We start from the raw sequence: 22,388 nt of genomic DNA, 5'->3' as shown, positions 1-22,388 counted from the left end.
GGTGAAGTGTGCGGACTCTGATCTGGGAGAACCGAGCTCGAATCCCCGCTCCTCCGCTTGCACCGGCTGGAATGGCCTCGGGTCAGCCAGAGCTCTCGTAGGAGTTGTCCTTGAAAGGGCAGCTGCTGTGAGAGCCCTCTCAGCCCCACCCACCTCACAGGGTGTCTGTTGTGGGGGAGGAAGGTAAAGGAGATTGTGAGCCGCTCTGAGACTTTGTCCTAGAAAGGGCAGCTTCTGAGGGAGCTCTCTCAGCCCCACCCACCTCACAGGGTGTCTGTTGTGGGTGAAGAAGATATAGGAGATTGTGAGCCGCTCTGAGTCTCTGATTCAGAGAGAAGGGCGGGGTATAAATCTGCAGTCTTCTTCTTCTAATATAATATTTGGATGGCCCGGCCTAGTTTGATCTTGTCAGATCTTGGACACTTAGCAGGGCCGGTCCTGGTTACTACTTCGATGGGAGACCATCGGGGAAGTCCAGGGTTGCTACGCAGAGGCAGGCAACGGCAAGCCACTTCTGAACATCTCTTGCCTTGAAAACCTGCCGGAGTCTCCGTACGTCAGCTGCGACTTGACTGCACTTTCTACCATCGCTCTAGAGCACCACTCTTTCTACTACAGGCTTCTAGAGCAGGGGTGTCAAACATGTGGCCCAGGGGGCTGGCTCGTATCAGGCCCCCGAGCAACTGGCTGTAATCTGCTTCCTTCTCCCTCTCTCTTGCTTCCTTCTGCATCACCCCTTGCTTTGCGCCAGGCTTGCTCAATCGCACAGGAGCTAAAGAGCAAAACCTCTATTTTCTCCATTGGCTGAGGCTCCTCCCTTGGGGAAGAAGGGGGGAGCAATAGCTTGCTTTGCCAGGCTCTCTCAATGGCACAGCAGAGCTACTGAGCCAAGCTTCTCTTCCTTCTATTGGCTGAGGCTCCCCCCCCCAGTCCCCTGGGGAAAGAAGGAAAGAGCCAGAGCTTCCTTTGCCCAGTTCCCTGGATTCCATGGGAGAAATACAAAGAATGCACTTTTAAGACCGAATGCTACCGTTTTAAGCATGTTTTAAGAGGGTTTTTTTTAAGCAATCTTTAATTGTGTTTGTCTGTGTCCTTTATAAAGTTTGTATCTCTGCTACCTAATCTTAAATAAGTACACACATGGCCCAGCCCAACAAGGTCTCATTTATAAAATCATAGAATCAAAGTTGGGAGGGACCTCCAGGGTCATCTAGTCCAACTTCCTGCACAATGCAGGAAACTCACAAACACCTCCCTCTAAATTCACAGGATCCTCATTGCTGTCAGATGGTCATCTAGCCTCTGTTGAAAAACCTCCCAGGAAGGAAAGCCCACCACCTCCCAAGGAGGAAACCTGTTCCACTGAGGAACCGCTCTAACCATCAGGAAGTTCTTCCCAAGGTTGAACTGGAAACTCTTTTGATTTAATTTCAACCTTTTGGTTCTGGTCCTACCTTCTGGGGCTACAGAAAACAGTTCCACACCATCCTCTCTATGACAACCCTTCAAGCACTTATGTCAGATTTGGCCCTCCTAACAAATGAGTTTGACACCCCTTGAGAAACTTCCTGAACCCTCTTTTTTGGCAACCCTCAGAGCCAGGACCATGTATGTGGCTTCCCAAACCCACCAGTCCTCTTGGCCACTCTTCCCATGGGGAACCCACCAGGGGCTCAACTTTTCCATTCCATTCGAGTACGGCAAAACAACCTTTCGAAAACGAGCGTGCCAGTGCAGCACACTGTCTCTCCACCTGGCTGCTTCCCGGAAAGTGACAGATTGTGCATAGAAGATTGCTTCGCCTCTCCAAGCGGGAAAAAACGGTCGTGAAGACCAATTCAGGTTCCCCGGATCTCCCTCCTGTCTTTTTTTTGTGGATCTGGAGCCTGCCAGCAAGGCCTTCAGGTGTGAGAAGAAAGAATTCAGAGCCCCGAAGAAGAGCAAAAGACCTGGCTGGTTGTCGTCGTCCTCGGAATTCCCTCTGGTTTTATTAAGCTGGTATTTTGCAACTGCACGCAGAGCAAGCAAATTAATACAAGCTCTGTGTTCCTTCACCCAACTCCCCGAAGATAGGAAAAGTACCCAAGGGGGAGAGGGAACATCTTTGCTATTGGAACCCTGGCCAGAATGGAGCTCCATCAGAAGATCAGAGAGGCAGTTCCAGTGCAAAAAGACTGCCTGTATGCAAATCAGCCTTGAGGCATGAATTAATTAAACTTCGGGGTGACTCTTCAAGACAGCAGTGAAATAACAAGCTATGGATAGACTCACAGCCTTATCTTTGCCAGACAGCAAATATAATAATGGGTAATCTTGTGAACATACTGGGAAGACCTCCTTGGATGGGAGACCTCCTTGGAATACCAGAGCCGGAGGCAGGGGCAGGCTTAGAATCATAGAATCGTAAGTTGGAAGGGACCTCCAGGGTCATCAAGTCCAATCCCCTGCACCATGCAGGAAACTCACAAATGCCTCCCCCTAAACTCACAAATTCACCTCTCCCTAAATATTAAGCCACCTGCATGGAGAAGAATCTTGAGAGTCCCTTGGACTGCAGGAAGATCCAAGCAGTCAGTCCTAAGGGAAATCAACCCAGACTGTTCCCTGGAAGGTCAGATGCTGAAGCTCAAATCCTTTGGCCACCCAATAAGAAGGGAACACTCAATGGAGAAGACTCTTGAGAGTCCCTTGGACTGCAAGAAGATCCAATCAGTCACTCCTAAGGGAAATTAACCCAGACTGTTCCCTGGAAGGTCAGATGCTGAAGCTCAAATCCTTTGGCCACCCAATGAGAAGGGAGCACTCACTGGAGAAGACTCTTGAAAGTCCCTTGGACTGCAAGAAGATCCAATCAGTCACTCCTAAGGGAAATCAACCCAGACTGTTCCCTGGAAGGTCAGGTGCTGAAGCTGAAGCTCAAATACTTTGGCCACCCAATGAGAAGGGAGCCCTCCCTGGAGAAGACCCTGATGCTGGGAAAGACAGAAGGCAAAAGAAGAAGGGGACGGCAACAGGTGCGATGGCTGGACAGCGTTACTGATGTAACGAACACGAATCTGAGCAGACTTGGGAGGATGGTGGAAGACAGGAGGGTCTGGCGTGACTTGGTCCATGGGGTTGCAAGAGTCGGACTCGACTGTGCGACTGAACAACAACAAAAATCTTAAGCCACCTCTCTGAATATCCTCCAGGCCTCAGAAGGCATCAGTCACCAGAGGTCGCTATGACTTCCAGGCGCATGCGTACACACACACATAAAAATACAACCGTGGTCAAAAAAATCTCACCTCTGCCCTTGTTTGTGACTAGTTCCACCCACATATGGGTGGGGATTAGGAGAGAGTAAACAAAAGCCAAAAAATTGCACATGGGAACTGCAATGGGACTCACCATTCGCACCTTTCCCCTTGCCCTCAGATACCGCCGTGGCATCTCGCTTTGATTTATGGCTGGGGTGGCCAACGGTAGCTCTCCAGAAGTTTTTTGCCTACAACTCCCATCAGCCCCAGCCATCGGCCATGCTGGCTGGGGCTGATGGGAGTTGTAGGCAAAAAAAAAACGATCTGGAGAGCTACCGTTGGCCACCCCTGATTTATGGGACAGCATGGGCCTCCCTTCTGGAGTTTCCATCAGGGGTCTCTGCTCCTTTCGAGTCTGCAGGCACAACAGGCCGGCAGGAATTCTTATGCAGCATGGCTGACGCGGACACAAAAGGATTGTCGCGGTCTCGCTTCCGCCACACCACGTGGATCCTTCTGCTGTGGGGGGCAGCTGCTGCCAAAGCAACCTTTTCAAAAAAGCTACACAGCCAATCCAATCTGCAATAGCCATCAGAAACCTCGCTGAGCAAAAAGCCCTACATAACCCCACCCATTACTAAAAACCAGAGCTTTTTTGTAGAAAAAGCTCAGGAGCTCATTGGCATATTAGGCCACGCCCCAGTGTCACTGTTGTTTCGCACAGGTCTTCTTTGGTGGAAAAAGCCCAGCATGAACTCATATGCATATTAGGCCACACCCCTGACATCACCATTGCTTTACACGGGGCTTTTTGTGGGGAAAGCCCAGCAGGTACTAATTTGCATATCAGGCCATGACGCCAAACCAGCTGGAACTACATTCCTGTGTGTTCCTACACAAAAAAAGCCCTGCTTAAAAACACTTGGTGGGAGCAAAAAAAAGTGTGTCAGCACGCATGGCACCCATAAGAACCATGTTGGAGACTCCTGGGGTACAGACTGGGACTGCGTTTTCCATGGACCCACTTAGTAGATGATATTGGATTTATATCCTTCCCTATACGCTGAATCACAGAGCGGTCATAATCTCCTTTACCTCCCCCCACCCACAACAGACACTCTGTGAGGTGGGTGGGGCTGAGAGAGCTCTCCCAGAAGCTGCCCTTTCAAGGACAACTCTTAAGAGAGCTCTGGCTGACCCAAGGCCATTCCAGCAGCTGCAGGTGGGGGAGTGGGAAATCAAACCCGGTTCTCCCAGATAAGAGTCTGCCTTTCAAGGACAACCTCTGCCAGAGCTATGGCTGACCCAAGGCCATTCCAGCAGCTGCAAGTGGAGGAGTGGGGGAATCAAACCGGGTTCTTCCAGATAAGAGTCTGCCTTTCAAGGACAACCTCTGCCAGAGCTATGGCTGACCCAAGGCCATTCCAGCAGCTGCAGGTGGAGGAGTGGGAAATCAAACCCGGTTCTCCCAGATAAGAGTCTGCGCACTTAACCACTACACCAGGAGTGGCCAACGGTAGCTCTCCAGATGTTTTTTCTGCCTACAACTCCCATCAGCCCCAGCCATTGGCCATGCTGGCTGGGGCTGATGGGAGCTGTAGGCAAAAAAACATCTGGAGAGCTACCTCTGGCCACCCCTGCACTACACCAAACTGGCTCTCCACTTAACCGCTACACCAAACCACTACACTTAACCACTGCACCAAACGTAGTCTCAATTCATAACGTGCTTACATGCCTCCCCGCCATCCCAGTGACTCCCCTCACCTCTTCCTGCCGCCCAATGGTAAAGCGCCCACTGGGACGTTTGGATTGGTCCCTTCCTCCAGCCCCTGAATCTTGACGGATGCCACCATTTCCACCACCTGCCCAGCATCGCATTGGTCGCTTCCTGGCGGCTGGGCGGGACGGGACGGACTCAGGCTGACGTCGCTGCCCCAGCGAGGAAGGGTGGCCGATTCGGGTGGGCGGGGAGATACCCCATGGAAGCTTCTGGAACGAGGCCGCGGAGGTGGCGAAGTGGGCCGGGTTCCCGAGTCCCTCCGCTTCTCAGCCAGCCACGGCGGGTGGTCGGTGCTGCTCAGCTGAAAGTCATCGTCCATCGAAATGTAGGGAGCAAGCATCTCTAAGTCCAGGCCTTCGTAGTCCTGCAGGGGGGCAGCAGAGAGTTATCAGCAACAACGGATGCGAAGGCCAGCACAAATTCACGGGGCGAGAGAATTCTCGGCCAGATCCGCAACATGGGAATCGCTTTTGCAAGCACCGCATTCCCAAATAAAAAGAACAACATCTCTGAATTATGGGAAGGTGACGTGATAATAGGAGCCTCGTCGCACAGAGTGGTAAACTGCAGTCCTGCAGCCCACGCTCTGCTCACAACCCGAGGCTGATCCCGGCAAAAGGCGGGTTCAGGTAGTTGCCTCAAGGTTGACTCAGCCGTCGGTCATTAAAATGAGTCCCCAGCTTGGTGGGTATAAAGTGTAGACGGCTTGGGAAGGCAAGGGCAAACCACCCCGTAACAAAAAGGCTGCCATGAAAATGTACTGGGAAGTCCTTGATTCAAATCTCACCTCTACCCAACGTCATTAGGAAAAGCATTCAAACCCCTCCGCCCCATCTGCAACCCAGAGGTACCAATATTGACCTCATTTCCAGACCTGCTGCAAGGATTTTTGTCATTGTCTATCAAGTGCTCTGAACACTGGAAGCAAGATCTGTTATTTCAAGGTATGCGAATGTCACACAGCATTTCCTGACCACCACCCCGTTCTTCCCATCTTAATACAGAACTTCAGACACATGGACGGGGATGCCGTTATTCCTGTCTTCTCTCTAACACATCGTTGGCATTAAAGCAGCGTTCGTATTTGTAAGGTGCTGGGGGTGACGATCTCTAATCCTTTCTGGAGCACCACTCCCCCCTTCAAAATCCCAACAACTTTTAAGGTCTAAGCCAGGGTGGCCGAACTGCGACTCTTTCACACATACTGTGTGGCTCTCGAAGCCTTCAACGCCCCATCGGCCAGCTTGAAGAAGGCATTTCTAGTTGCTTTCTTTCCACCTCTCCCTCTCTCTTACCACCTATTTGCCTTCCTTCCTTCCTTCTCTCAAACATCATGATCACCATCTTCAAGTACTTGAAGGGCTGTCATCTAGAGGATGGTGGGGAATTGTTTTCTGTGACCTCGGAAGGTAGGACCAGAACCAATGGGTTGAAATTAAATCAAAAGAGTTTCCAACTCAACATTAGGAAGAACATTAGGGGAGGGACGGTGGCTCAGTGGTAGAGGATCTGCTTGGTAAGCAGAAGGTCCCAGGTTCAATCCCCAGCATCTCCAACTAAAAGGGTCCAGGCAAATAGGTGTGAAAAACCTTAGTTTGAGACCCTGGAGAGCCGCTGCCAGTCTGAGTAGACAAGACTGACTTTGATGGACCAAGGAGGGTCTGATTCAGTATAAGGCAGCTTCATATGTTCATATGTTCCTGACAGAGCAATTCCTCAGTGGGACAGGCTTCCTCGGGAGGTGGTGGGCTCTCCTTCCTTGGAGGTTTTTAAACAGAGGCTGGATGGCCATCTGACAGCAATGAGGATCCTGTGAATTTAGGGGGAGGTGTTTGTGAGTTTCCTGCATTGTGCAGGGGGTTGGACTAGATGGCCCTGGAGGTCTCTTCCAACTCTATGATTCTATGATCACACGTTTTGCAGCTCTTAAACGGCTGACGTTTCTTTGATGTGGCTCATGTTAAGCAAGTTTGGCCACTCCTGGTCTAAGCACGTGGCTTTTTTCTCTCTGCATACTTTTTTTAAAAAAAGGCAGCTAAAATTCTGGAAACCTCTTGCAAGAGATTCAGTAGCACCCTGAAGACTAAAAGCATTCGTGGCCGCATGTGATAACCTGAATCGGTCTGAAGCTGAGGAAGTGAGCAGTGACGCCCAAAATACTCCTCCCCTGCCACAAATGTTCTCAGTCTTTAAAGTGTTCCTGGCCCCTTGCTCTTTTCTGCTGCTACAGACTAACAAAGGATACCCCTTCTCGACTGGAGTCCAGTGGCACCTTTAAGACCAACAAACTTTTATTCAGAATGTCAGCTTTTACGTGCACGCACCCTTCTGCAGATGAGGAATGAGGTACAGTAAGCAGAGCTCCGTAAGAAGAAGACTGCAGATTTATACCCCGCCCTTCTCTCTGAATCAGAGACTCAGAGTGGGTGACGATCGCCTATATCTTCTCCCGCCCACAACAGACACCCTGAGGGTGGGGCTGAGAGGGCTCTCACAGCAGCTGCCCTTTCAAGGACAACTCCTACGAAAGCTATGGCTGACCCAAGCCCATTCCAGCAGCTGCAAGTGGAGGAGCAGGGAATCAAACCCGGTTCTCCCAGATAAGAGTCTGTGCACTTAACCACTACACCAGGGATGGCCAACGGTAGCTCTTCAGATGTTTTTTTTGCCTACAACTCCCATCAGCCCCAGCCATTGGCCATACTGGCTGGGGCTGATGGGAGTTGTAGGCAAAAAAAATATCTGGAGAGCTACCGTTGGCCACCCCTGCACTACACCAAACTGGCTCTCTCATATATTGGATTTATATCCCGCCCTCCACTCTGAAGAGTCTCAGAGCGGCTCACAATCTCCTTTACCTTCCTCCCCCACAACAAACACCCTGTGAGGTGGGTGGGGCTGAGAGAGTTCTCACAGCAGCTGCCCTTTCCAGGACAACCTCTGCCAGAGCTATGGCTGACCCAAGGCCATGCCAGCAGGTGCAAGTGGAGGAGTGGGGAATCAAACCCGGTTCTCCCAGATAAGAATCCACACACTTAACCACTACACCAAACCGGCTCTCCTGGTGGGGTTTAGAATGCAAAGTAGTACAAAGTTGAAATCCAACAGCAGAATAGCAAAATTAACCCATTCAGAAAACCTTTGACCTGGGTTGCATTAGCTTGGGAAGCCAATAAAACAGTAACATACCAGAATGTGAGAATGTCTGTTAATGTTATATGTTAATATGGTTACCGATTTATTGGATCCCCACGCTAACTCTGCTATTGGATTTTAACTTTGTACCGCTTTGCATTCTAAGCCCCGCCAGCTATATGTGGCTCTGCTTACTGTACCTCATTCGTCTGAAGAAGCATGCTTTTAGCCCACGGAAGCTTGCATATGAACATATGAAGCTGCCTTATACTGAATTAGACCTTTGGTCCATCAAAGTCAGTATTGTCTTCTCAGATTGGCAGCGGCTCTTTCTCCAGGGTCTCAAGCTGAGGTTTTTCACACCTATTTGCCTGGACCCTTTTTTGAAGATGCTGGGGATTGAACCTGGGACCTTCTGCTTCCCGAGCAGATGCTCAACCACTGAGCCACCATTCTGAATAAACATTCTGAATAAGCGTTCTGAATAAACGTCGGTTGGTCTTAAAGGTGCTGCTGGACTCCTGCTTCGTTCTCCGGCTAGCGGCCAACACGGCGGCCCACCCGGATCTACCCATCTTGACTGACACACAGGCCTTCAAGTAAACGTAACGTATTGCACACTCAGAATTCCTGGCTGAGCATGCCGCAAAGGAGCGGGGGATCCAGAGTCCAAAGGAGCACAGGAGAATCCCTCTCCAGCCCCCGATTGGCAGTACCTGCAGTGCTGTCTCCATCGACTGGGTCTCCTTGTTGGCAGCAAAGAGTTTCTGGACGTTCTCCATGTCGAGAAGGAGCTCATCCGGCAGGTCAGCCTGGAGAGAGAGGCGAAGGAGGCAGAGCACAGGTGAGACTCTTAAGGACTAGGAACGTTGCCTCCGGCCTTGACCTGTCTACCACAGCAAGAAGACAGTACCAAGGCCTCCCCGCTCAATTCTTAGAGCATCCTCTATACCAGGGGTGGCCAACGGTAGTTCTCCAGATTTTTTTTTTGCCTATAACTCCCATCAGCCCCAGCCACTGGCCATGCTGGCTGGGGCTGATGGGAGTTGTAGGCAAAAAACATCTGGAGAGCTACCGTTGGCCACCCCTGCTCTATACCAGGGGTGGCCAAAATGCGGCTCGGGAGCCACATGTGGCTCCTTCACACATATTGTGTTGCTCTCGAAGCCCCCAAAGCCCCATCAGCCAGCTTGGAGAAGGCATTTGTCTCTTTAATTCACTTCCCCAAGCCAGCCGGCAGCTTGGAGAACGCATTTCAAGTTAAGGTTGCTTTCCTTCCACCTCTCCCTTCCTCCTCCTTTTTCCATTTTCCTTCCTTCCGGCTCTCAAACATCTGACGTTCATGTCTTACGGCTCTCCAACATTCGACGTTTACTCTACGTGGCTCTTACGTTAAGCAAGTTTGGCCACCCCTACACCCCTAAGAGCCAGTGTTGGTATAGTGGTTAAGTGCGCGGACTCTGATCTGGAAGAACCAGGTTTGATTCCCCCACTCCTCCGCTTGCACCTGCTGGAATGGCCTTGGGTTAGCCATAGCTTTCGTAGGAGTTGTCCTTGAAAGGGCAGCTGCTGTGAGAGCCCCCTCACCTCACAGGGTGTCTATTATGGGGGGAGAAGATAAAGGAGATTGTAAGCCGCTCTGAGTCTCTAGATTCAGAGAGAAGGGCAGGGTATAAATCTGCAGTCTTCTTCTTCTGTTTGGTGTCATGGTTAAGTGTGCAGGCTCTTATGTGGGAGAACCAGGTTTGATTCCCCACTTGTCCACTTGCACCTTCTGGAATGGCCTTGGGTTAGCCATAGCTTTCGTAGGAGTTGTCCTTGAAAGGGCAGCTGCTGTGAGAGCCCTCTCAGCCCCACGCACCTCACAGGGTGTCTGTTGTGGGGGGAGAAGATAAAGGAGATTGTAAGCCGCTCTGAGTCTCTAGATTCAGAGAGAAGGGTGGGGTACAAATCTGCAGTCTTCTTCTACTTCTTCTATACCAGGAGTGGCCAACGGCAGCTCTCCAGATGTTTTTTGCCTACCATTCCCATCAGCCCCAGACATCGGCTATGCTGGCTGGGGCTGATGGGAGTTGTAGGCAAAAAATTGTTCTATACAATCAAGCCTAGAATATAGCAGCTCTCCAGCAGCCCTGGCCCCACTCAATGCACAGCAGCCAAGAAGGTCAGAGCGCCTGCTCCGGCTGCAACGCCACTGAGGATGTTCTCCGCAGCTGAGAACGAAACGTCTGGAAGGAAAACTTTCTCCAGTAGAACACGGCACTTGAGCCCGAAAGACTCTACAAACCCTAATCAATTTCTTACGGGGAAACTTCACCACAAATCAAGAAACGTACGCCTCTGTCTATCCAAAATGTGTTCTTATTCTTCAGTCCTAATGGCGCATCTCTGGTTTCTCCCTCTCAAAGGATCCCATGTGGTACCATCCCAACAACACACCTGTAAAGGAATAGCCATTCCCCTGTCTCCCCCCGCCCCACGGATGGAGCCTCCCAAGGCCTGCAGAATCCTCCCGCTGGTTCCCCTGCACGCGCGTACCCCTGCTGTCTCGCCCAACAGTTTCCTGACCGGGCTGCTGTTTCCAGAAGCGTTCTTGACAGCCACGGCGGGTTTGGGGGGCGCTGCAGGGGGCCGCACCCGCGGTGTCCCTCCGGGAGGGCTCTGTGCTCCGGGAGGGTCGAAGATGGGGCCCAGGAGCTTCTGGAGGTCGGGGCTGCAGAAACGTTTGGGGTCCATCTGCAGTTCTTCCTCGCTGATGTTGGCAGGGCACAGGAAGGCCAGGACTTTGGGGCCGCGCAGCTCTGGAGGGGAGGAGAGAGCAGAGTCCAGGCAGGGCGTTCCCCTTCCCATCACCCCCCCTTCCCCGACGCTCAGCCCCGCCCCCAAACACTCCGTACCGAAGCTGAGGTTGATGATGGTGTCGCCACCGTTGGCGTCCAGCTCCTCCAAGCTCCCGTCCGAGTCCAGTCCTTCGAGAGACGGCGGGGGCAGGCGGCGGTGTTCCCCTTGCCGTTCGGTCTGCTCCAGGGAGAGCACCAAGCCCGCCTCCTCCACCTGGCTGTAGAAAGCCAAGGCGGCTGTTAGCGGGGCACTGTCCTGGCTGCACCACGCAGCCCCGAAGGGGTAGGGTCTGGCTTAGCGTAGGGGTTTGGCTCAGGCAGCTGCAGAAGCAAAGGAAACTGGTTTCTGGTGCACGTGGGCCAAGGGCCAAACGGCTTCCTGAAGGGCCAGTTTCCGGGCGGGCAGCCAGGTCGGTCTGCGGGAGAAGAGCCAGATCCGACCCAGGAGATTTCTGGGAAGGGGGCGTTCGAAAGCCGAAGCTGCCTTCGTCAGATACGAAAGAAGCTTTGACTGTCAAATGCTTATACGCTGGGAAATCTCTCTGAACTCTAAGCTGCTTCTGGATTTGAATCTGGCTCTTTGACCGGCAGTGGCTCTCATTTCCAAGAAAGCAAGCCAAAAATATGCTTGGGTCCCCCACCAGTGTTCCCTCTGACTTAGCGTGAGCTAGCTTAGCAATTTTTAGCCTCCGGTTCGCAGATTTTTGTCTTAGCCCAGGAAGGGATGACCCCAGAGCACAATAATTTATGCAGTCATATGAACATATGAAGCTGCCTTCTACTGAATCAGACCCTCCTTGGTCCATCAAAGTCAGTCTTGTCTACTCAGATTGGCAGCGGCTCTCCAGGGTCTCAAGCGGAGGTTTTTCATGCCTATTTGCCTGGACTCTTTTTTAACTGGAGATGCCGGGGATTGAACCTGGGACCTTCTCCTTACCAAAAAGATGCTCTACCACTGAGCCACCGTCCCTCCCTAACACTTATGAGGCTCTCCAGGGTCTCCAGAGGAGGTTTTTCACGCCTACTTGCCTGGATCCTTTTTTAGTTGGAGATGCCGGGGATTGAACCTGGGACCTTCTCCTTACCAAAAAGATGCTCTACCACTGAGCCACCCTCCCTCCCTAACACTTATGAGGCTCTCCAGGGTCTCCAGAGGAGGTTTTTCACGCCTACTTGCCTGGATCCTTTTTTAGTTGGAGATGCCGGGGATTGAATCTGGGACCTTCTCCTTACCAAAAAGATGCTCTACCACTGAGCCACCCTCCCTCCCTAACACTTATGAGGCTCTCCAGGGTCTCCAGAGGAGGTTTTTCACGCCTACTTGCCTGGATCCTTTTTTAGTTGGAGATGCCGGGGACTGAACCTGGGACCTTCTCCTTACCAAAAAGATGCTCTACCACTGAGCCACCCTCCCTCCCTAACACTTATGAGGCTCTCCAGGGTCTCCAGAAGAGGTTTTTCACGCCTACTTGCCTGGACCCTTTTTTAGATGGAGATGCTGGGGATTGAACCTGGGACCTTCTGCTTACCAAGCTGATGCTCTACCACTGAGCCACCCTCCCTCCCTAACACTTATGAGGCTCTCCAGAGAAGGTTTTTCATGCCTACTTGCCTGGTCCCTTTTTTAGTTGGAGATGCTGGGGATTGAACCTGTGACCTTCTGCATGCCAAGCAGATGCTCTACCACTGAGCCTCCCTCCCTCCCTAACACTTATGAGGCTCTCCAGAGGAGGTTTTTCATGCCTACTTGCCTGGACCCTTTTTAGTTGGAGATGCTGGGGATTGAACCTGTGACCTTCTGCATGCCAAGCAGATGCTCTACCACTGAGCCTCCCTCCCTCCCTAACACTTATGAGGCTCTCCAGAGGAGGTTTTTCATGCCTACTTGCCTGGACCCTTTTTTAGTTGGAGATGCCGGGGATTGAACCTGGGACCTTCTGCTTACCAAGCTGATGCTCTAAAACTGAGCCACCGTCTCCCCCCGTCACTCACCACTTTAATGCCAGTAGCTCACAAAGTAGAATTTTTGCTCACGTGACTCTGCAGCTTAAGAGGGAACATGGCCACCCCCGTGTCAGTTCAGCTCTCACATCCACTGGGACAACAGTCCCTCCAAATCTATATGGCCTGCGACCTGTCTACCTTCGGGACCTGCCTTTCCCCATACGTACCCCAGAGAGCACTACGTTCAGGGTCTCAAAATCTCCTTAAGATCCCTGGGCCGAAAGAAGCTCACTTGTCCCCCAACCAGAGCCAGAGCGTTCTTGGTAATAGCCCCCGCTTTGTGGAATGCCCTCCCCGAAAACATCAGGGCCCTGCGGGACCTGCCACAGTTCCACAGGGCCTGTAAGATCAAATTATTCGAACTCGCCTTCAACGGTTAGGGGGAGGCGGCTATTACCTTACAGCACCAAAAATCTCACTGACGGAATAGAATGCATATCAGAAACCTGCCATCTTGGGACTCCTGAATGAATGGATTGATCGTTGTCGGTATGATTGGCAACGTTTTGTTATATATTTTACTTTTTAATATTCTATGCTTGTTCATTGTTAATGCTTTTAACGGTTGCTAGCCACCCTCAGCCCGTCAGAGGCAGGCGGGGTATAAATCTGATAAATAAAATAAAATGAAAATAAACCGGGATGGGACTTCTGCTGCCCTCCGTGATCTATCCATTGCCTTTCTGATTGCACTCTTTCCCCAAGGACTCTCAAAGGGATACGCGCGTCCCTGTTCCTCCTCTTAATCTCCACAGCAAACCTATGAGGAAGACTAGGGGACGCATATGCGCAGCTTCAAGGCAGGCCGTAGCTAACCAGGGGCCTGTGGGGCCTGGACTCCTGAGAGTTGGGAGGGGGTTCACTCCCCCATCCCAGGGCTGCCCCTCTCCGTCCCCCTGCATGATTTCAGTTGCGCAGGAGGGGCACCCAGGAGCAGCCGCTGCCCCTCCCGTGACATTTAAAGGGCCCACAAAGCATCTGGTTGGTGAGCTCTAAACCAGACAGGAGGAGAAAAAGAAGATATCGAAGGGGTGACCAATGGTAGCTCTCCAGATGTTTTTTTGCCTACAACTCCCATCAGCCCCAGCCAGCATGGCCAATGGCTGGGGCTGATGGGAGTTGTAGGCAAAAAAACATCTGGAGAGCTACTGTTGGCCACCCCAGGTATATAGTATTGACCTTGATAGACCAGATAGCATAATTATATCCTGCCCTCCACTCCGAATCTCAGTGCGGCTCACAAATTCCGTTATCTTCCTCCCCCACAACAGACCCCCCGTGAGGTGGGTGGGGCTGAGAGAGCTCTGACAGAAACTGCCCTTTTAAGGACAACTACGAGAGCTATGGCTGACCCAAGGCCATTCTAGCAGCCGCAAGTGGAGGAGTGGGGAATCAAACCCAGTTCTCCCAGATAAGAGAGCTCTGGCTGACCCAAGACCATTCTAGCAGCTGCAAGTGGAGGGGGGGGGGATCAAACCCGGTTCTCCCCGATAAGAGAGCTCTGGCTGACCCAAGGCCATTCCAGCAGCTGCAAGTGGAGGAGTGGGGAATCCAACCCGGTTCTCCCAGATAAGAGAGCTCTGGCTGACCCAAGACCATTCCAGCAGCTGCAAGTGGAGGGGGGGGGAATCAAACCCGGTTCTCCCAGATAAGATAGCTCTGGCTGACCCAAGGCCATTCCAGCAGCTGCAGGTGGAGGGGGGGAATCCAACCCGGTTCTCCCAGATAAGAGAGCTCTGGATGACCCAAGGCCATTCCAGCAGCTGCAAGTGGAGAAGTGGGGAATCCAACCCGGTTCTCCCAGATAAGAGAGCTCTGGCTGACCCAAGACCATTCCAGCAGCTGCAAGTGGAGAGGGGGGGGGAATCCAACCCGGTTCTCCCAGATAAGATAGCTCTGGCTGACCCAAGGCCATTCCAGCAGCTGCAGGTGGAGGGGGGGAATCCAACCCGGTTCTCCCAGATAAGAGAGCTCTGGCTGACCCAAGGCCATTCCAGCAGCTGCAGGTGGAGGGGGGGAATCCAACCCGGTTCTCCCAGATAAGAGAGCTCTGGCTGACCCAAGGCCATTCCAGCAGCTGCAGGTGGAGGAGTGGGGAATCCAACCCGGTTCTCCCAGATAAGAGAGCTCTGGCTGACCCAAGGCCATTCCAGCAGCTGCAAGTGGAGGAGTGGGGAATCAAACCCAGTTCTCCCAGATAAGAGAGCTCTGGCTGACCCAAGGCCATTCCAGCAGCTGCAGGTGGAGGAGTGGGGAATCAAACCCGGTTCTCCCAGATAAGAGAGCTCTGGCTGACCCAAGGCCATTCCAGCAGCTGCAAGTGGAGGAGTGGGGAATCAAACCCAGTTCTCCCAGATAAGAGTCCGCGCACTTCACCACGACACCAAATTAGCTGGAGGGGCAGCAGCAGCAGTCACCAGCCTCCTGCACAACTTAAAGGGCCCCCTCCCCCTCCAGCCACAGGGATGCTTCAAGGTCACCCAGCAAGTTTCAAGGAGGGGCTTGCATCTGATCTGCCGCTGCTGGAAACGGAATGTTGGACCCCACAGTCTGATCCAGCATCTTATATTCTCATGGACTTCGCTTTCCAGTTCTCCAGCAGAAAACCCTTTCGTATGAAGAACGTATAAAGCTGCTTTCTACTGAATCAGACCCTCCTTGGTCCATCAAAGTCAGTATTGTCTACTCAGACCAGCAGCGGCTCTCCAGGGTCTCAAGCTGAGGTTTTTCATGCCTACTTGCCTCGACCCTTTTAAGTTGGGAGATGCCGGGGATTGAACCTGGGACCTTCTGCTTACCAAGCAGATGCTCTACAACTGAGCCACTGTCCCTTCCCAGAGAGTTGTGAACATATGAAGCTGCCTTATACTGAATCAGACCCTCAGTCCATCAAAGTCAGTCTCGTCTACGCAGACCGGCAGCAGCTCTCCAGGATCTCAAGCTGAGGTTTTTCACAACTCTTTGCCTGGACCCTTTTTAGTTGGAGATGCTGAGGATCTAACCTGGGACCTTCTGCTTACCAGGCAGATGCTCTACCACTGAGCCACTAGCCCCATTCATGGCTCTCCAGGGTCTCAAGCTGAGTTTTTTCACGCCTATTTGCCTGGACCCTTTTTAGTTGGAGATGCCGGGGATTGAACCTGGGACCTTCTGCATGCCAAGCAGATGCTCTACCACTGAGCCACCCTCCCTCCCTAACACTTATGAGGCTCTAGCCCCATTCATGGGTCTCCAGCCACTAGCCCCATTCATGGCTCTCCAGGGTCTCAAGATGAGTTTTTTCACGCCTATTTGCCTGGACCCTTTTTAGTTGGAGGTGCCGGGGATTGAACCTGGGACCTTCTGCTTACCAAGCAGATGCTCTACCACTGTGCCACCAGCCCTCCCCTATTCATTTGAATAAGGGCAGCCAATCACGAGGCCTGCCTTACAATGTCTCCACCCACATTCTGAAAAGCTCAGCGGGCGCCAAGAGAAAGTGTTGGTGAACTCTACAGCACCCATGGGCACTGTGTTGGGGAATCCTGCCCCAGACGCCGTTCTTTCCACAGTGGCCAAGCAGTGCAGCGCCGAGCACTCTCGAAATCTGACCTCAGGATGAAGTGAACGCAGACGATGCTCTCAGGCTGGGAGTTCTTGCTGCTGGAGATGACGGTGGCTTGGGTCTGAGTCCACAGGTAGCCTCCGTTCCTGGCCAGGAAACGGTACTGTCCAGTCACGGCCTGCCCTTTGCTTAGCACTACCGGAAGGAAGCAAAAGATAGACAGTCTAAGATAGACAGACAGACAAGCTAGGTGATAGGGGAAGGAGTCAGCACGGCGGAACAGGGGGTGCTCTTTCACTGTCCAGAAATTACGTGGCTCCCATTGGCCATGCTGGCTGGGGCTAATGGGAGCTGTAGGCAAAAAACATCTGAAGAGCTACCCTTGGAATATATAAAGGCCAAGCCCAGGAAGTGGGGGTTCTTTCCCTGGAAGGCTGAGCTGGAAGCAGGCTTTAGCCTGGAGAGCTGGAAGCAGGGGAGAGACCCTTACCCAGGGGATAAGTGCTGGTAAGAGTAGGGACTGCAAGATAGACGCGTTAGGGCATGGGTGGCCAATGGTAGCTCTCCAGATATTTTTTTTTTGCCTACAACTCCCATCAGCCCCAGCCATTGGCCATGCTGGCTGGGGCTGATGGGAGTTGTAGGCAAAAACATCTGGAGAGCCACTGTTCCCCACCCCTGCCCTAGACGCTGACTTAGTTGCAACCCTTGGACCCTCCCCACACGTGATACCATTTCTCACCCTCTCTATTGTGCTTCTCCCCCTCTGGACCCTTCCTAATAAGTCAGGCATGAATTGGTTTGGTGGTTGTTCTGGTTTTGCAGGGAGCCCTGGAAGTTGTAGCCCTGGGAACAAGGGCACTAGGCAGCGCTCACAAAGGATTCTCCACAGCTCAGACTGCAATTCCTAGAAGCCTTCAGAGGAATCTGTGAGACGTTAAACGGGCATCAAACCAGCTCAAGTGTGCAGCAATCCTATATCGAGTTACTCCATTCTAAGCTCACTGGCTTCAGTGGACTCAGGAAGGAATAACTGGACCGAAGCAGCCATTTTTATATGCCTTTAATATCTCATTTTTGCAGGATACTAAACGTAAAGTTCCACTACAACCCCCCCCCCCCTTTAACAATGCTGCAGGGCTCTTTTTCTAGCAGCAGCTCCTCTGCATATTAGGCCACGCCCCCCTGATGTAGCCAATCCTCCAAGAGCTTAGAGGGTTTTTTGTTTTTTTGTTTGAAAAAAGGTCATGGAAGATCCAAAGTTCAAATCACAAAGAGGAATCTATCCACAGCGTTTGGCTCAAAAGGATAATTTTCCTTCATGTGATTGTCAGATTAAAGATCCACTTTCGCTAAATGAATTCCTTTTTCCACAAGGCGAATGATATATTTACTCTAAACAGTCACTTCCACTCGCCAATTTCTCAAAACATTTTTTCAAAAACTCAGGAGTCGCACAGGAGAATTGACGTTTGCCTTAAGAGACGCTGTGCTTGTATGGTTGTTTAAAGGTAAAGGTAGTCCCCTGTGCAAGCACCAGTCGTTTCTGACTCTGGGGTGACGTTGCTTTCACAATGTTTTCATGGCAGACTTTTTACGGGGTGGTTTGCCATTGCCTTCCCCATTCATCTACACTTTCCCCCCAGCAAGCTGGGTCCTCATTTGACCGACCTCGGAAGGATGGAAGGCTGAGTCAACCTGGAGCTGGCTACCTGAACCAGCTTTCGCTGGGATCGAATTCAGGTCGTGAGCAGAGGGCTCCGACTGCAGTACTGCAGCTTTACCACTCTGCATCATGGGGCTCAAAGGTAAAGGTAGACCCCTGCGCAAGCACCAGTCGTTTTCGACTCTGGGGTGATGTTGCTTTCACAATGTTTTCACGGCAGACTTTTTACGGGGTGGTTTGCCCTTGCCTTCCCCAGTCATCTCCACATTTTACCGACCTCAGAAGGATGGAAGGTTGAGTCAACCTGGAGCCGGCTACCTGAGCCAGCTTACTGACATTATTTTTTGTGATAGTTACACAATTAAGAAACTTTTGTTATTTCTCTTTAAATTATGTGGAAAGCTTTTCCTTCAGGCACAGTTGTTTTTTCTATTCTCTTACTCTCAGAGTTTTTTCCCTAGAAAAAAAAAAGGTGCTGGAACTGTCAAAAGGGAAACGAACATAAGAACATAAGAGAAGCTATGTTGGATCAGGCCAGTGGTCCATCCAGTCCAACATTCTGTGTCACATAAGAGAAGCCACGTTGGATCAGGCCAGTGGCCCATCCAGTCCAACACGCTGTGTCACATAAGAGAAGCCATGTTGGATCAGGCCAATGGCCCCTCCAGTCCAACACTCTGTGTCACAGAAGAACATAAGAGAAGCCCTGTTGGATCAGGCCAATGGCCCATCCAGGCCAACACTCTGTGTCACAGAAGAACATAAGAGAAGCCCTGTTGGATCAGGCCAATGGCCCATCCAGTCCAACACTCTGTGTCACAGAAGAACATAAGAGAAGCCCTGTTGGATCAGGCCAATGGCCCATCCAGTCCAACACTCTGTGTCACAGAAGAACATAAGAGAAGCCCTGTTGGATCAGGCCAATGGCCCATCCAGGCCAACACTCTGTGTACAGAAGAACATAAGAGAAGCCATGTTGGATCATTCCAGTGGCCCCTCCAGTCCAACACTCTGTGTCACAGAAGAACATAAGAGAAGCCATGTTGGATCAGGCCAATGGCCCATCCAGGCCAACACTCCGAGTCACAGAAGAACATAAGAGAAGCCATGTTGGATCAGGCCAGTGGCCCCTCCAGTCCAACACTCTGTGTCACAGAAGAACATAAGAGAAGCCCTGTTGGATCAGGCCAATGGCCCATCCAGTCCAACACTCTGTGTCACAGAAGAACATAAGAGAAGCCCTGTTGGATCAGGCCAATGGCCCATCCAGGCCAACACTCCGAGTCACAGAAGAAGATAAGAGAAGCCATGTTGGATCAGGCCAGTGGCCCATCCAGTCCAATACTCTGTATCGCACAGCGGCCAATATATATATATATACACACACACAAACACGAAGGAGAAACACACGGGTGCCCCTCGTGAACTTTTAAGCTTTGTTTTAAGAACCTTGTTCCCATGAGGAGCTTCCGGAACTCCATTTCACTGTGTTCCCCCAGGGGGGAAAAAAGTCCTGCTTATTCTGTTTCTGCTGGCTTCAACCAGATGGCAAAATCATCCTCTACATCTGCAGAGAATTCCCCAGATGCTACCTGCACGCCCTCAAGCTCACCAGAGCCCTCGTGCGGTTTAGCAACTTAGCTTGCGGAAGGCAACACAAAGGTCTGCGAGATGTTCATTTCCACCCCGAACGCACCATCCTGCACCCAGCCAACACCCCTCTAATGAGAATTTTCTCTGTCTGCCTCTCTTTTTCTTAACGCTGGAGGGAGTAGGGTTTTCCCCTCCAAAAAATTTATAGGTCAGATTGCCACCCTGCTGAAAAAAATAAAATAAAGGGAGGAAGGAAGAGATCGAGCATGACTTACGGGTGTTGATGCTCTTGCTGACAGAGTCAGAGTCCAGAGCATGGATGTACTCGTACATGGAACAGCCCAGCAGGTCCTTGGGAGTGTACCCAGCCACCTCGGCAATCCTGCCCGGAGAGACAGCAAGAGAAAGATGGCCGGAATGAGACAGGAAAGCGGCTCTCCCAAGGCTGGGGCGTTATTGTTCCAGCTCAGGTATTAATGCACACCCGCCAGCGCAGCCCCACCAGTGAGATCAGCCTTCTGAAAAAATTTTCAAGCAGAGGCCAGATAGCCAACTGACAGCAGTGATCCTGTGAACTTAGGGGGAGAGGTATTTGTAAAGTTCTTGCACTGTGCAGGGGGTTGGACTAGATGACGCTGGGGGTCGTAAGAACATAAGAGAAGCCCTGTTGGATCAGGCCAATGGCCCATCCAGTCCAACGCTCTGTGTCACACAGTGGCCAAAACCCAGGGGCCATCAGGAGGTCCCCCAGTGGGGCCAAGACGCTAGAAGCTTTCCCACTGTTGCCCCTTACCACCAAACACCAAGAATACAGAGCATCACTGCCCCAGACATAAGAAGATAAGCCACGATGGATCAGGCCAATGGCCCATCCAGTCCAACATTCTGTGTCACACAGTGGCCAAAAAAAACCCCAGGTGCCATCAGGAGATCTATTAGTGGGGCCAGGACACTAGAAGCCCTCCCACTGTTGCCCTTCCAAGCACCAAGAATACAGAGCATCACTGCTCCAGACAGAGAGTTCCAACAATACCTTGTGGCTAATAGCCACTGATGGACCTCTGCTCCAGATGTTTATCCAATCCCCTCTTGAAGCTGGCTATGCTGGCAGCCGCAACCACCTCCTGCGGCAGTGAATTCCACCTGTTAATCCCCCTTTGGGTGAAGAAGGACTTCCTTTTATCCGTTTTAACCTGACTGCTCAGCAATTTCATTAAGTGCCCGCAAGTTCTTGCATTGTGAGAAAGGGAGAAAAGGACTTCTTTCTCTACGTTCTGGGAGGCTCCAGTCCGGAGACGTTCCCACCTCAGCTACCTCTGCCTCACCTCTCGTCACAGTAGGTGAACTTCATGTCCATGGTGTGGCGGCTGAGGAAGGTGCCGCTGTCCAGGGGCGTCTCAATGTTGGCTGGGTGGGGAATGGCCTCGCAGATCAGCACCAGGCAACGCAACGGGGGCTCGGTGAAGCCCCCCTCCGGCTCCTTGTCTCCCGCTGGCTTGGCAGGCGCGTAGGACCTCATGTGGCCGGCACAGTGCAGGACCTACGGGGAGCAACAGGCAGATCAAGAGATCAGTAGCAGCAGTGGCAGCCGCAGGTCCCGTCTGCTTGCCCACAAAGGTCCCAGAAACATAAGAACGTAAGAGAAGCCATGTTGGATCAGGCCAATGGCCCATCCAGTCCAACACTCTGTGTCACACAGTGGCCAAAAAAACCAGTTGCTGTCAGGAGGTCCATCAGTGGGGCCAGGACACTAGAAGCCCCCCCACTGTGTCCCCCCACCAAAGCACCAAGAATACAGAGCATCACTTCCCCAGACATAAGAGAAGCCATGCTGGATCAAGCCAGTGGCCTATCCAGTCCAACACTCTGTGTCACACGGTGGCCAAAAAGCCAGGTGCCAACAGGAGGTCCACCAGTGGGGCCAGGACATTAGAAGCCCTCCCACTGTGCCCCCCCCCCAAAACACCAAAGATACAGAGCATCACTGCCCCAGACAGAGAGTTCCAACAATATGCTGTGGCTAATAGCCACTGATGGACCTCTGCTCCAGATGTTTATCCAATCCCCTCTTGAAGCTGGCTATGCTTGTAGCCAACACCACCTCCTGTGGCAGTGAATTCCATGGGTTAATCTCCCTTTGGGTGAAGAAGGACTTCCTTTTATCCGTTCTAACCTGACTGCTCAGCAATTTCATGGAGTGCCCACGAGTTCTTGTACAGTGAGAAAGGGAGAAAAGGACTTATTTCTCTACCTTCTCTAGAGGTAACGACTCGGTGCTTGCACAGGGGACTACCTTTACCTTTTGCTTCGCTCACTCCATGAAGCCCCCATCTCTGGTTTCTAGAAGTCCCTCCACCAACACTCCTTCTCTGACATATATGAACCTATGAAGCTGCCTTATACTGAATCAGACCCTCCTTGGCCCATCAAAGTCAGTCTTGTCTACTCAAACTGGCAGCGGCTCTCCAGGGTCTCAAGCAAAGGTTCTTCACGCCTGCTTGCCTGGACCCTTTTTAGTTGGAGATGCCGGGGATTGAACCTGGGACCTTCTGCTTACGAAGCAGATGCTCTACCACTGAGCCGC

At 51.9% G+C, this 22,388-nt stretch overlaps 1 protein-coding gene and 1 non-coding gene across 4 annotated transcripts in view; both read right to left on the bottom strand.

The window, feature by feature from the left end:
- HIF3A (hypoxia inducible factor 3 subunit alpha) overlaps positions 1 to 22,388 on the bottom strand; it is a 75,132-nt gene that overhangs the window by 7,629 nt on the left and 45,115 nt on the right. For all 3 annotated transcript variants that reach the window (XM_060257525.1, XM_060257526.1, XM_060257524.1), the window contains exons 6-12: positions 21,130 to 21,344; positions 20,080 to 20,186; positions 16,593 to 16,740; positions 11,055 to 11,215; positions 10,696 to 10,958; positions 8,874 to 8,969; positions 5,007 to 5,386 (exon numbers count right to left, since the gene is read on the bottom strand). In XM_060257525.1, coding sequence (XP_060113508.1) covers positions 5,007 to 5,386; positions 8,874 to 8,969; positions 10,696 to 10,958; positions 11,055 to 11,215; positions 16,593 to 16,740; positions 20,080 to 20,186; positions 21,130 to 21,344 — 1,370 coding nt within the window. The remainder of the gene's footprint in view (positions 1 to 5,006; positions 5,387 to 8,873; positions 8,970 to 10,695; positions 10,959 to 11,054; positions 11,216 to 16,592; positions 16,741 to 20,079; positions 20,187 to 21,129; positions 21,345 to 22,388) is intronic.
- TRNAT-CGU (transfer RNA threonine (anticodon CGU)) lies at positions 22,323 to 22,388 on the bottom strand. The gene has a single exon. It is a non-coding gene; the product is annotated as a tRNA-Thr (tRNA).

The sequence above is a fragment of the Heteronotia binoei genome, chromosome 17 (genome assembly GCF_032191835.1).
Source record: "Heteronotia binoei isolate CCM8104 ecotype False Entrance Well chromosome 17, APGP_CSIRO_Hbin_v1, whole genome shotgun sequence".
NCBI lineage: Eukaryota > Metazoa > Chordata > Lepidosauria > Squamata > Gekkonidae > Heteronotia > Heteronotia binoei.
This window is presented reverse-complemented; position numbering and strand designations above follow the sequence as displayed.